This window comes from Acomys minous (genome assembly GCF_964271855.1).
Source record: "Acomys minous genome assembly, chromosome: 11".
NCBI lineage: Eukaryota > Metazoa > Chordata > Mammalia > Rodentia > Muridae > Acomys > Acomys minous.
In genome coordinates, this window is record NC_140492.1 from 104,246,820 (window position 1) to 104,261,840 (window position 15,021).

The following is a 15,021-nucleotide window of genomic DNA, read 5'->3' on the forward strand; positions in this document are numbered from 1 at the left end:
CACTTGCCGGAAGGTGGCGACATAAGCAAGCCCTTACTGCATGGAGCTGTCCCAGGTGCTGAACTCAATTTCAGACAGATTCATGGTTGCTGGAGACACGGGATGCCACCAAGTTCTCTAGAGGTTTGCCGACTGGTGAAGGAGGCAAAAGTCCAAAGTCCATAGAGGATGCAGGCACTTGCTAACACTACACAGACAAAACATTTCCCCGAATTTATTTGCTACAAATCTATAGGAAATAAAGAGAAATCATTGAAATAAAGAGAGTAGTGGTGACTGAAAAGTGTATGGATGTGTGTTTAGAACACACGCCTATTTGATTTTTAAAAAATATTTTCTTTGAGATTCAGCTGTTTTTCATCTCCTATCATTTAACACGTCCTTTATAACAATCCCCTCCCGACCCACAAGGATAGTACGCAAAAGTCGTAGGCACCATGGTCCCAGGATAGGGTAAAATGATAAACGAACCCGTTTTTTTTGTTTGTTTGTTTTTTGTTTTTTGTTTGGTTTTTTTTTTTAAAGAAGCTTAGCCCCGCACTTTCTACCTAATAATTTAGAGAGTGGGCTGCCCAGTTTTAATACCTTCAAGCTCCCTGTGTCTTTCCTTGTTTCCAATAACTACACTGTGAACCTGTCTCTACTTAAGAACCTGGCAGAAATAAAGACAATAGGTAGTGGGCAAAGGTTTCTTTCTTTCTTTCTTTCTTTCTTTCTTTCTTTCTTTCTTTCTTTCTGTTCTTGTATCTCCTTCTAGTTTTTGCTGGGTAGGAGGCGGGGTTTAATCTGTTAAAACATTGGTCTGACTAGCAGATCGGATCGGAGCGGGTATATGAAGTGAGTTCTGAGTGTGTTGACTGGAACTTAAAGACGCCTGGATAGAGGCAGAGGAGGGCGGGGACCCAAAAGAAGGAGACGTTCGGAACTGGGGAAGTGTTGGGTGGTGGTGGGGGTTAGCGTGGGAGGAAGGGGAACTAGCTGTCTGAGCGACACAGAGGACTGAAGAAAGAGAGGTGAGAAGCAAAGGGGAACTGGAGGAGAAGGCCAGTGGGAGGGAGCCAGGAGAAGGAGGTTGGAAAAAAAAAGGTAAAGCGGAGACTGGAGAAGGCAGGAGAAAGGAAGAGAAGGAACTAGGATATGAGAGTCACAGAGTGACCCCACAGGATGCGATTTCTGGAATCCAGAGACTTCTGAGACTGGAGACTGCTAGTCTGTCGGGTGAGTCTGGCTCCCGCAGCCAGCTGGGCAGCGACAAAATGAAATGGACAGCCTGAGACAGATATTGCAGCCATCTCTCCAGGATCCAGAGATTTGGAAGCTGCTCTCAGGCCAACAACAGTTTCCTGGCTGGAGCTTCTGAGCGCTCAGGACCCGCGGGAGCCGGTGCAAGAGAGCGCTGGTGAGCTGCTCCTCCTCAGATGCCTTCGCGGGAGCAGTAAGAACTTCCCGCTCCAGTCCTTCGATCCCCTCCCTCTGAAACTCCCAAGAAAAGGCGGAAGACCCTAGGGGGGAGGGGCAAAGGAGATCCCCTTTCAGCTTTCCCCCCTCTCCCTTCCCCCACCCCATCGGGCATGCAAGCAGGCATGGATATGTTCAATCTTGGCCAGGGCAACAACACAACATCATCCCAGGAGCCCTTAGGGACAGGTGGCAACGATACTGGCATCTCCGACGTGACCTTCAGCTACCAAGTGATCACCTCTCTGCTGCTGGGCGCGCTCATTTTCTGCGCGGTGCTGGGCAATGCCTGTGTGGTTGCTGCCATCGCCCTGGAGCGCTCCCTCCAGAATGTGGCCAACTATCTCATCGGCTCCTTGGCGGTCACCGACCTCATGGTGTCAGTGCTGGTGCTGCCCATGGCTGCTCTGTACCAGGTGCTCAACAAGTGGACCCTGGGCCAGGTCACCTGCGACCTGTTTATCGCCCTGGATGTGCTGTGCTGCACCTCTTCCATCCTGCACCTGTGCGCCATCGCACTAGACAGGTACTGGGCGATCACCGACCCTATAGACTACGTGAACAAGAGGACGCCCCGGCGCGCTGCTGCGCTGATCTCGCTTACTTGGCTCATTGGCTTTCTTATCTCCATCCCGCCCATGCTGGGCTGGCGCACCCCGGAAGACCGCTCCGACCCCGACGCGTGCACCATCAGCAAGGACCATGGCTACACCATCTACTCCACTTTCGGCGCTTTCTATATCCCGCTGCTGCTCATGCTAGTTCTCTACGGGCGCATCTTCAGAGCTGCGCGCTTCCGGATTCGCAAGACTGTCAAGAAGGTGGAAAAGAAAGGAGCAGGCGCCAGCGTCGGGACATCGTCGGCCCCACCCTCCAAGAAAAGCCTGAACGGACAGCCAGGTAGTGGGGACTGGAGGCGCGGTGCTGAGAACAGGGCGGTGGGGGCTCCGTGCGCTAACGGCGCGGTGAGGCTGGGTGACGACGACGCCACCCTGGAGGTAATCGAAGTGCACCGAGTGGGCAATTCCAAAGAGCACCTCCCTCTGCCCAGAGAGTCAGGGGCTACCTCCTATGCCCCCGCCTGCCTGGAGAGAAAAAATGAGCGCAATGCCGAGGCAAAGCGCAAGATGGCCCTGGCCCGTGAGAGGAAAACAGTGAAAACCCTGGGCATCATCATGGGCACCTTCATTCTCTGTTGGCTCCCCTTTTTTATTGTGGCCCTGGTCCTGCCTTTCTGTGAGAGCAGCTGCCACATGCCTGCGTTGTTGGGTGCCATAATTAACTGGCTGGGCTACTCCAACTCCCTTCTCAACCCCGTTATTTATGCTTATTTCAACAAGGACTTTCAAAACGCATTTAAGAAGATCATCAAGTGCAAATTCTGCCGGCGATGATGATGATGATGGTGGTGGTGGTGGTGGAGATGGAGAAGGAGGAAGAGGAGGATGAAGAATGTAGGGGTTACAGGACCTTCACCATTCATTCAGTAACCCCTTCCTGGAAGCAACACTTTCAGATAACTTGCTTTTCCTAGATATGCAGCTTCTCACTCCATGGCTTTCAGATCTCTCTCTCTCTCTCTCTCTCTCTCTCTCTCTCTCTCTCTCATTCTCTCTCTCTCTCTCATTCTCTCTCTCTCTCTCAATCTCTCTCTCTCTCTCTCCCCACTCATTTCAATGATACAGCTCTTTGCAAAAAATCCTAGAGAACCCTCTAGAATCTGTGTGAGAAGTTACTGGCTTGGTCTTTGGCCCTAGGATCAGTTTTGATAGTTGCAATAACCTCTTCCCTATCTGAAATCCCAGTTCTCCGGGGTAGAAGTTTAAACCGCGGTGACTCAAGGCAGAAAATCCAAACAGAAAATATAAACTCTGTGACATTTGCCATGCCCACTAGACCTGCCAACCTTTGCCCTACTTATGGAACTTTGAGGTTCAAGACTGCTCTAGAATATCTATTTCCTCTGGGCGTCAATCTTTTCTGTTGAGTCTGGTCTCCATTCACTCATTGCTGGCCTGAAAAAGCAGCTGGAGCTACTTTGGCCTACAGTGTCTGGGAAATCTCTGCCTTGCTGAGAAGTGAAACACCCTTCTTCCCCGTGCACAACGCCCATTTTCTGGGTTTTCTTGAACTCAAAGTCAAGTGGCAAAAATGTCTGCTGGAGTGGCCTTATAAGCATGAGGCCTGGCCCATGGGGAAGAGCCAGGAAGGCCTGTGGATAGTTTCCTGCCTTGGTGTCAGCACTCACCAAAGAAATTGACAATCAGACTATTTGGAAGGCAGATTTTATTCGTATAGTTTGTTGGTTTTTCTGTAAGTTCTGGCAAGGCTACGTGTCTACTGCAGGAGGCGCCCACTGCTGGCCAGGGAGGGCGCACTGGGGACTTTGAGATGCTAGGGATGGCGCACCCCACACTGCGTTTGGATTTTGGCAGCCAGAACCTAGGCTAGAGCTTGCCTCCTGGCCTTGGGTTTGCAGCGTTCAAGTTCCTCTGCCTCACTCACTCACAGCCTCCAGGAGCTGGTAGAGAAGTTAAGAGTTTGTGCAAGAGAGAGAGAGAGAGAGCTAGAAACTTGTAAGGGAGTGTGGGTGTGGGGCATTCAGAGGAGGCAAAGAGCAGAAAGCCTCCTAAGTGCTCCCAACTCCCGCGGTGTGTCCTGGGGAACCAAAAAGGGCAATTTTAACCACAGGATGCAAATTTGCTCAATCCACCCCTTTCTCCTTTCGATCCAGGAATAGCTTTGTTTAGCATATCCTTATAATGCCTGGATTCATTCTCTGGGACATTCCGGGAGCACTCAAAACTAACAGAACGCTGGGCTCTCATTGCGAAGGGTATTGACGCCTCACACACTACCTAGGATCTTGATCTCAGAGACAGATACCTAAAGGAATGGAGACCTCAGAGGAGGGGTTAGAGGGCGCCCACTGTGGAGTCTCAGAATCTAGAGGATTAATTCGTTTCAGGCTCTTCTGACCCGGAGCTATGAGGTGGGAAACCGGTTTTGTAGAGCATTTTCTCCCTAGGACTTCTCCCTTTGCAGTTATTTTTGCTGCCCCACCCCCATCCCCGGAAAGGAAAATTATTTTGGTGCTTCGTTTGAATGTACATTTCCAGCTATGGGAGAGGGCACGGAGAGGTTTGTGTTACATTTGAACTTCGAACGTTCTGTTGAATAGTGGTTTCGTTTTCCAGAATTTACAGGGTGTTTTCTCACTCCCCTTCCTTTCCGCGGTATGCGTCCGATGTCTGCACCTGCTGTTTTGAAAAGTGCGCTGCCATCTTTTTTATCGCCTAAGTTGCCAGTAAGACGCCTACTCCCTCTCACCTTGTGTTTATAAAGAGGGCGAAAGGACTGCCCGGCCACTTGAAGCCATTGTTTTGTTTGCCAAACCGAACAAAGCCTCTATCTTTTGAACTTCTCTATAGTGGGGATGGATATCATACCCCGTTGTTGTAGCAGAGCCATTTCAGATGTTAAGCCTGCAGCGCCTCGGCATGTGAGAGGCTGATGGGGGCTCTGTGGAGCAGATACACGGGGTTTCTCTAGCACAAATAGTACTTGTTTGCAAATTCAGCTTTGCTCTTTGCTCACCCAAATTAAATAGAACTATATGACCAAACATTTTTTTCCTGTATGTTTCACTAGTTTTAGAGCAGATTCTTTATTTGAAATAAACCAGCCCCCAGATTTCAGATGTTACATTTGGAAACCAAGACTTCTAGCTTCTATTTATTTGTATTTTTTCCCATAGGAGTGTTTGTTTAAGATGGGGGAAGGGGTAGTAAGTAATCCTGCTATTTTGAGAAAGAGACTTTAAACAGGACTGGAAAGGGGGCACCCAATTGGAGTATAATTGCCAAGCAATAGAGAAATCAGAGAAATAGGTGCAACATGCTGCACAGCTCTGAGAACCCCGATGTTTGTTTTATTTTAAGATACTTGTATTAAGGTAAAATATTCATGCATCAAAATTGGCCTTCACTCTTCCTTGTGAAAATAAAGGACTTTAATAATGGCAATGCTATAATAAACTAAGACCAGTAATCTATGTGTCTTTATTTAATAAGACTTTCCATTTGTGCTGGTTAGATTAATACAAAAATAAAGGTGAAAATAGCAGTGATTGCACAATTCCGTGTAGGGATTTTTAAAAACATACTTTCGTCTAACTATGTAGTCCTTGCTGGCCTGGAACTTTCTATGTAAACCAAGCTAACTCCTCCCGCCCTTTTAAATAATTTATTATTTTTATTTTATGTACATTGGTGTTTTGCCTGCATGGTTTGGTGTGTGTGTGTGTGTGTGTGTGTGTGTGTGTGTGTGTGTGTGTGTGTAACAGATTCCCTGGAACAGGAGTTACAAACCATTGTGAGCTGCCATTTGGGTGCTTGGAATTTAGCCTAGACCCTCTGGAAGAGCAGCCAGTGTTCTTGTCTTCTGAGTCATCTTCCCAGCACCCCTGCTCCCTGCCCGCACCACAAAAACTGGATTTTAATGGAAGAGATCTTCTACTCTGCTCTAGAGTACTGGGATTAAAGACATTGGCCACCATGTCCTCTTTAAGTAGGGGATTTAACACATAGAGAAATATTACATTTTAACTTACAACTCCTAGACAAGCAATTTTTCTCTCAGTTAACCTCAAGGGTAAACAAAAGTCAGGGCTACTATGAACCTAGCAAACAAAACAAAACAAAACAAAAAAACAAAAACAAAAACAAAAAACAAAAAACAAAAAACAAAACTCTCAGAAGATTCATGCAGTGTGTCTCAGGATAGAGATTATATGTATTATACAATATGTTTACACACACACACACACACACACATATATATATATATAATGTCAAGTTGGAGCACTTGAAACATAGGAATGATTTGGAGATGCTTTTTTGTTTGTTTGTTTGGCTTGTTTGTTTGTTTATTTTGTTTTGTTTTCAAGACAAAGTTTCTCTGTGTAGCCCTAGCTGGCCTGGAATTCACTCTGTTGACCATGCTGGCCTCAAACTCACAGATAACTGCCTGCCTTAGGATACAATACATGCACCAGCACCCCAGGTCTTTTTGGAGTTTCTTATCTGAATAATTTCACATTAAAAGTATCACTGACCTTGTGTAAAGTGCCAGACTCTGCACATTTGTCATTGGAGATCAGAAGAGCTTCCTTTCTCACCTTTGTTCTCCCCTCTGACATTGCTTCTTCCATAGAGACAGCAACTTTCTATTCCTAAGGGCCTTCCTTTTACAGGAGAATATCCAGAGATCAGCTCTATGGCTCAGAGGGGTTCACTTCTAGGTGACTAGAAAGACCCAGAGATCCACTATTGGTGTGCACATGTGAGCCCCTGGTTGACAATATAGGAATACAAAACAGTATATGCTGTTATTGCAATGAGGGCAATTCCTACCTTGTTGAGTATCTATAAATAAGCTGCTGTGACTAAATGTCCACTCAGGAGGGCTGAAAGTGCCCTTTAAACAAGGTGAACCAAAGGAGGCTGGCCTGATTCACATGACAAAGGCATGGTTGGGGAGGGTGCCTGGGAAGAATGTGAAGAAAAGTCCATCCAGGATGGAGGTCTGGGCACATGGGAGTTGGGATGAACTCCTTTTAAGAGGTGAGAAAACCAAGTCTGATCCCTGTTTCCTAGTGAGCAGGGGCCTGGGATGCCACTTTTCAGTAGGTTGGTTGACCTTGATTAGCTCCTGGGGTATGTAGGCCTGGCAAGCAATCAATCAAGACACAGACACTTATACTTTAAAATAGCCTTAGTTTATTTTAGTTTATTTTAGCCTTAGTTAGATGGGGCAGGGCAGATATCAATCCTTTAAACTACCTCCCATAGTGGGGCAGGCATGGGATCCTTGCCTCAATCTTATGTCATCTGTCTTTAATAACTTTTATTAAGTTATTTTTTACTCATAATCCCAAATACTTGCTCATGTTTTTCATCTGGGTCAGATTCTCCATCCACACCAGCCACGTGTTTTTTTTCCCCATCTAACCCATGGCGGCCTTCTTTTCCTCTCTTCAGGTCTCTCTTCTTTCTCCTTTTTGCAGTCCTTCTTCTTCCCAGAATTCCTCTCTCTCTCTCTCTCTCTCTCTCTCTCTCTCTCTCTCTCTCTCTCTCTCTCTCCTAGCCCCACCTATCTCCTGCCCTGCCCAGGTGGGATGACTTTTTATTAAGCAAAAGTTGGGTCACACACACACACACACACACACACACACACACACACACACACATACACACACACACAGAGAGAGAGAGAGAGAGAGAGAGAGAGAGAGAGAGAGAGAGAGAGCGAGCGAGCTGTAGTTAGCATCAAAATACATCAGACCATGCCCCAACAGGGGTGGCTTATGCAGGTGACTATCTTTGACAATGAGGCAGAAAAATCATCATATTTTACAATCTGAAGGGACCATGAAGAAGAGGGACAAGATGAATCTGAAGCTAAAGTGGGCGCTGATTAGCTAGGAGCGAAATGCTTTAAGCAGAGAAAGGACAGCAAAGGTGACAACAAGGTCGGGGCATGGCAAAATAATTGACACATATAAAATGGTTTTGGTTATATAATTCAGTTAATTAATCAATTAAAATATGTCAGGTGTCTTTCCCCCACATGTAATATACCATTTAAATCCGTTTAGAAATGCCAAATAGGTTATTTTAGAACTAGGACAGTGGGTTTTGGTTCATGGATCCAGAAGAGTAAGAGTCTATTGTGGTGGAATTCACAGCAGAAAGCTCTACATCATAGCAGCAATCTCTGGGTCCTGGAGAGATGGCTTCAGTATCAGGTGGGCATGATGGCAGCAGCAGGAAGATGAGAACTCATGTCTGAATGCCAAGCACAAAGCAGAGAGAGTAAACTGGTAGCACAGCACCTCCAAGCCCATCCCTAGTGATGTGCTTCCGCTGGCATGGCTCCAGCACCCTTCAATTAGCACCACCAACTGGGAAACAAGTGTTCAGCTATGCTAATCTACTGGTGACATTTCTCATCCAAGCCACTACAATCAGGTTTACCATGTAGTGGATAAATTTAAAGAATAATACTAGAGAGCATAAGCAGAAGCGCTAAATACCAGGTCCAAAAAGCAGAGCTAGAGGTCTGCTCAGGGAGACCACAAATAGTTAAAGGAGGATTACGTTTGAAGATGATTTCAGTGATGCAGGCATGAAGAAACAAAGACTTACAGTAAAAGGCTAGGAGAAGGATTGTAAAAGAAGTATGAGTATAAAATAATAATAATAATAATAATTAATAATAATAATAATAATCTGTTAAATTTGGTTTCCATAGGGGATATTAAGATTCTGATGAGGTTTTCACACTCAGAGATTTGGGTCAACGACAGAAAGGAAAGTGAGCGGTTAACTCTTCTTTTCCAATTACCTTCTGTAGTTTCATCTGCTAATGTGAAAAGGCTTTGTCCACTGTGAACAGAACTAGTGCAGATGGCTAGGGCCTGCTGGAAAAGGAATTGATTGATGTCACAGCTTTGAACAATCTGCTGTTTGGATGAGAACTTAAGGCATGCTACCACACTGAACAGTGCTTGGATCGATTCCCTGATTATTGTACTCTTAACGGTAGAACATCTTAGCCATTTTTTTTTTTTTTGCAATACAGCACTATTCCAAGAAGTAAAATCCTTTCAGGAAAAGTAACTCTAAAATACCATACCTGGTGTGTGTTGGGACCAACATGGGATGCTTAAATATTGAAACTATCTACTTAGTCACAGGGAAAGTGGAACCACCCGGTTTGTTCAAGTCATCTTACCAATAAACCTATACAGGTTATTCCTAATAGTCTTGGTCTTCATGGGCCATAAGAGCAAAAATACATAATAAAGTAAGTAGTTTATGAATAAGAAATTCATCTCTCACAGGAAGAAGTTATTTCCTAGCTAGAGGCTAGAAAATCCAAGGTTTATCTTCTAAATGGCCTCCATCCTAACAAAATCACATTGGTGATTAGGTGCCAACATTTGAATTTAAGGTTTGTACATTTTCAGACCGGAACGGTGTGATTAGAGCAATCAGTGAACTCCTCTCATTTTCTGATTTGCTTTGCTTATATTGCAGTGGCAGGGAAGGAGAAACTCAGGGTCAGTAGAAACATCAGTACCTGTTGCTATTTCAGACATGGACACCTTGTCTGTAACTCTGAGATATTACTCAGGCTTTCAGAACATTCTTTAGGCCAAGATTTCAAAGTGCTTTCAAGTACTGACAATCAGTAGTTTTCATCCTTGAAAGAGAGATAAACAGGATGGCTTTACGTGGAACAAGGGGAGAGAAAGGAAGACACGTAAAGACTCATTTGTATAGTCTCTACATAGCTATAGAGATTGATGGCAAATGCGTTCAGAAACATCTCCAGTGTTTTTGGAAGGGAAGTCTTCTATGAAATGTGAACGCCTCATGGACTCAGGGAGCAAACAGCCACCAGGCTTTGCAATAACTATACGACACTATGAAAGTTCATTTTAACATTAAAAGAACAGCAGATACACATTCCAATTATAGATACCCGCTCAAAATAGAAGTTCATGTAAGCACCTATATACAGTAAATATACAGTAACTATTTACAACAAAGGAAGAACAATTTATGGGAGAAACTCTGGGTAAGAAGTAGCCAAAAGATAATGCCAACATTTATTCATTCAGGTAACATTTATGGAGCATCTATAGAACAGGTATCAAATTAAGATACAGCAATTAATAAATCAGGACAAGTCTCTCTGGTACATTGCTTGCAGAAATAGGCATTATATTTCCCTTCTATTTGTCCCCTTTAGAGTGATTTCCAGCTTCTATCATGATATGGAGGCTGTAAAAAAATTCTAAGAGGACATTTAAGGGTTGCCAATCTATTTGTCTATTAGTAAGTATGTGAAGGATGCATATGCTTCATAAAAGGATATAGAGTGTTTTCTTGCACCTTGAATCTTGGATTGCCCCTGTGACCTGGGACAGAATTGGTATGGTATCATTTATGATCAAAAAGCCATTTATTCCTTGAATTTCTCTTTTGTAATTCTGTCCAGCTATCATGAGATCAAACTTGTTGAGAGACTAGATGGAGGAGAAGAGTTATCTCAGTCAAGACCATCCTGAACCAAGTGCACCGCAGTCAACTCATTGACTTAGTGCAAACACAAGTGTGAGCTCAGGCAAAACTGGATATTTCTTAACATCTCACCCAAAGAAACAGAAGACTAAATAAGTGGTTGTTATTAAAAGGCATTACATTTCAGAGTTATTTGTCATTTGTCAGACTAAAAAGCTAACAAGTATACTTGCAGACCTTGAGAGTTTATATTCTAGGGAGAAGAAAGCAAATAACAATATCAAACTCACAATAGACATATTGGATGGACAATTCTGGAAAAATTAGAATAGAATACCAAGGCTGCTGATAGAGAAAAAGACAGATTATATATATATGTATACATGTATATAACACACACACACACATATTAGTTAATTGGAGTATGATTTAGAGGATTGGATAAATGATCATTTATATAAATAATAATTGAGAAATCTTAAGCAATTTATTATGAAAACCACAAATGGTTTGTGTCCAATAATAAATGCCAAGAAACTACAGATTTGGAGATTTGTGTGGCCAGGTTTTAGAGATTTCTCAGTTTCTGCTAGAAAAAGCATTTCTTTTGAAATGGTTAGTATTTGCCTTCTTTAGAAGAAGGCTTGGTCAGGCAGTGAGGAGCCCTTAGTGCGGTCTTTTTCGGCAAGCCACAATTTTACTTTGAGAACAGCTTTGCATACTTTATAAAAAAGTCTAATGTATATGATTCAAAGGTTTCCATCTTGATCTCCCTTTCCACACATCTTTTTCTAGTGTCTTCCTCACTCCCTGTAAGGATTCTTTTGCCCCTTGTGTCCTCTGTCCCTTTCAAGATCCCTGGCCTTTTCCAATATTTCTTGCATCTGATTATGCATATTTAACAGTTACCAGAAAGACACATATGGTATATACTCACTTACAAGTGGATATTAGCCTAACATAGTTGTCTTCTGAGAGACTCCACCCAGCGGAGGAACAGATACTGGGACTCAAAGCCGGACTCTGGGAGCAGCGCTGACAGTTGTAGGGAAGAGTAGAGGAATGGAAGGACCAGGTGGCGTCAGGAGCTCCACAAGGAGTACCAACCAAGGGCAAAGCATGCAGAGATCCTAGACCCCCTATTTAGATGTGGCTGACAGATGGACAGCTGATTCTCCAAGTTGGTGGATGTGGGGTCTGCTGACATGCACTCTGGAGCCCATTGTTTGATCCAGATGACCTAGTGGGCACACAGAGAGAAAAATACAGGCTATCCTCATGCGACCTGATAGGCTGTGGCCAGACAGTGGAGGAGGAGGGTCCCCCTGTCATAGGTCTAGGGAAGGGGAATAGGGCAGAAGAGGGAGGGAGGGTGGGAATGGGAAGATAAGAGTGTGGCGATAGTAATCAGGATGCAATGTGTGAAAGATTATAATAAATAAATATATATTAAAGAAGTTAGGGAGTAGACTGCTTATGAGAGAGGACATGCAGGTATGCATGTTGCCCCATTTAACATGATTGACAGTTCTACCCATTTTCCTGCCAATTTAGTAATTTCACATTTATGGATGAATAAAATGTCATTGTGTGTGTGCACACGCATGTGTGTATGTGTGTACATGCCCATGTGTATGCCTCATGCTTTCAGTGTCCACTTGTCTGTTGATGAACGTCTAGGCTCATTCCATCTCTGTGTCATTGTAAAATGAGCAGTGATAAACATGGATGTGCAAGCATCTCTGTAGTATGATTCAAAGTCCTTTGAGTATGTGTCCCTTTATATTTTTCTATTGTCAAACAATATGCCATTAAAATATACCATATTTTATCTATTCATAAATCTGCTGATGATCATTGATCCAAAGAAAAGGCAACGTTGTGTGGCAAAGCCTCTGAGAGTTGAGAGAGAAGAGGCTGTGCTGGTAGCGCAGGTGAGACCAGAACAGAACAGAGTGCACTGTGTTAGAGAGTCTCAAGGGGAGGGTGGGATGAAGTCAACACTTTCCCTCCTTTTCTTCAGATAAAAGGAGGTCAGTGTAAGTCTGTACAGAGTGGGGGAAATGGAAACAACAGAAAAACAAAGCTGAAGTCTGGAAGAGTCGAACTTGCATGAACTGAAGGGATAATTGAAGGAAAAAAGTAAGGAAGACAGCAAGATGTTGAAGGGTTGGTCTTCGATATAGGGTTGTTCTACTATATAAGGGATGATGGAATGATGGAAAGAGATGTAAAGAGGCAGAGACAGGGCTCTACAATTGGAGCCAGAATATGTGGCTATATATGGTTTGGTAGCTACTCTCATGTCCTCCACTTTACCACTGCCTCTAAGAATTTGAAGCTTCTTTAACGATGGGAACTTTAACAAAGAAGAAAGAATATGTGCCGAAAGGGTTTCAAAGTAAGTCAATTACCAACAGCTGTTGGCTGTTGAGGGTCTCTCTCTCTCTCTCTCTCTCTCTCTCTCTCTCTCTCTCTCTCTGTCTCTCTCTCTCTCCCTCTCTCTCTCTGCAGTATCGGAGCCACCGATGAGTTGCCTATACTGTAGAGGATAGCCCATGTGTGAGACCCTGGATACACCCAGTGGATCGTAAGAAAAAAAAAAAAAGAAAACAAAGCAATGTGATTGTATAGATGTATAAAAGTGTCCTAGTAGATACAAAGTTTTATATAAGTATGGTAAAAGGGATGGGAGCAGAAGCAGTAGCCTCAGCAGGGTAAGACTGTTTAATGTGACTACAGTTTCATGGGTGTCACTTGAGCTGCTTTGAGTTATTAGCTGATGTTAAACTGCTAGACTTCACAGTAGATCCTGATGACGAGAATAGCAGAGACTCCTAGGGTATTCCTTTACTCTCCCCAACTTCTCCCATTACCAACTCTTATTCTTCTCTGTTTCTTATTTATGCCTCTTCCATTTTCACCCTGAAATTCTCTCATTGTCATTGCTGCTCTTATTTTGTGCCTCCGTGGTGGTGTAATCGTCTGGGTTCCTAAGTTGTCTTCCATTCCCTCCTCCTCCACTCTACCCATTTCCATTGGCTTAAATTTTGTGTTAATGTTAGAAAGGATCTTCAACCCCGTTGACTAAATACATCCAAAACTTCCTAACCTGATGCTAAGATTAAATGGGGAAATTTATGGGGCAGTGAAAGTCTTCATTACCAAGTAGATGCCATTTAACCTACTCAAGGGAGTGCCTTTCACTGGTACATTCAGTGGTTCTATTTATGCAGCCCATGATTTCCTTAAGCACATGAAAAAGGAGATAGACTTAGGTAGAAGTAAGATTTTGAAATTTTCATGGCTTTTTTTTTCAAAAGGTAAAGAGAAAAATAAGAGTCTATTTGCAAACCGCCATTGTAACATGATAGATCTTTTATTCTGAAGAAATAAGACAATGCATAAGAATTGAGATTCAGCTTGGCAACTGGTAAATTCTATAAAACGTGCACCCCCCCTCTCGCTTTCTTTCTCTGACACATACTCACTAGTCTTCGGGCCTCACTGAAACATCTATCATTTTTATATTTTATTCACAGTGGTTCTCACAGGGGGCTACATTGCGAGCATCTTAAGCCTCTTCAGAGGAATGGGAAGGCTGCCATACTTGAGCTGCCAAAATAACAGCAGCAAAAGTCATAAAATGTGAAGAAATGATATTTCTCCTTGATTATCTTTCAGTTGTGACAGAGTTCTTTAAATATTGGGTACTTTAGAAACTATTTAATTCATATGTCATTGAATATAAGTCATGGTTATATGAAGGCATCCTAGTACGTACATATTTGCTCAGTCGACACTAACTTGATCTCGCTAATTAGAAAAAAATATTAATCCTGAATTGATTTAATTGTTTGCTTCTTAGGTTGCATTCAGATTTTGATGAATCACTATTTGAAAGTATTGGGATTTTCTACTGGTGTGAATTTCTGACATTGTATCCCTACCTTGATGGGTGTTTTGTTGTCTGTTTTCATGATGCTTGTTTTTAACAGGACTCTTCCCTTTTCCGTCCTACTTTGATAACATCTAGATTATTAATAGGTTGACCATTACGTTGACCATTGATTTTTTTCATGAATATTTATATATTCATACACGTGATTCATAATTTGGCATGCTTAGATATGCCTGTACAAAGCTTGGTGTATTCCTCACAAGATAGTTTTTTTTTGTTGTTGTTGTTATAAATAAGCTATAGACCAGGGTCTGGAGTCTTCATTGTCACAACTGGAAAGAGGCTACTGGCATTCAGTTGGGTACATGATGCTAAAACAAAGAACTACCTCATCCAAGCATCGACAGAGATTAAAATTGAGGAGTTCTCTAAAGAAATAGGTATGTGGCCACGTTTTCAGGTTTCAGAACAAAAAATTGAAAGAGAGATAAACATTTTTTTTTTTTTGTTTAGATCACAAGCGGGGTATGAGAAAAAGACTTGTGAAAGAACAGGTGATGTTTATCCCCT

The 15,021-nt window shown here is 43.1% G+C and overlaps 1 protein-coding gene across 1 annotated transcript; it reads left to right on the top strand.

The window, feature by feature from the left end:
- The first annotated feature begins 489 nt into the window (after positions 1 to 489).
- Positions 490 to 5,595, top strand: HTR1A (5-hydroxytryptamine receptor 1A). Its single transcript, XM_084801644.1, has one exon. It carries the CDS (start codon positions 1,572 to 1,574, stop codon positions 2,850 to 2,852), a length of 1,281 nt encoding a protein of 426 aa, XP_084657770.1. The 5' UTR covers positions 490 to 1,571; the 3' UTR covers positions 2,853 to 5,595.
- The last annotated feature ends 9,426 nt before the right edge of the window (positions 5,596 to 15,021 follow it).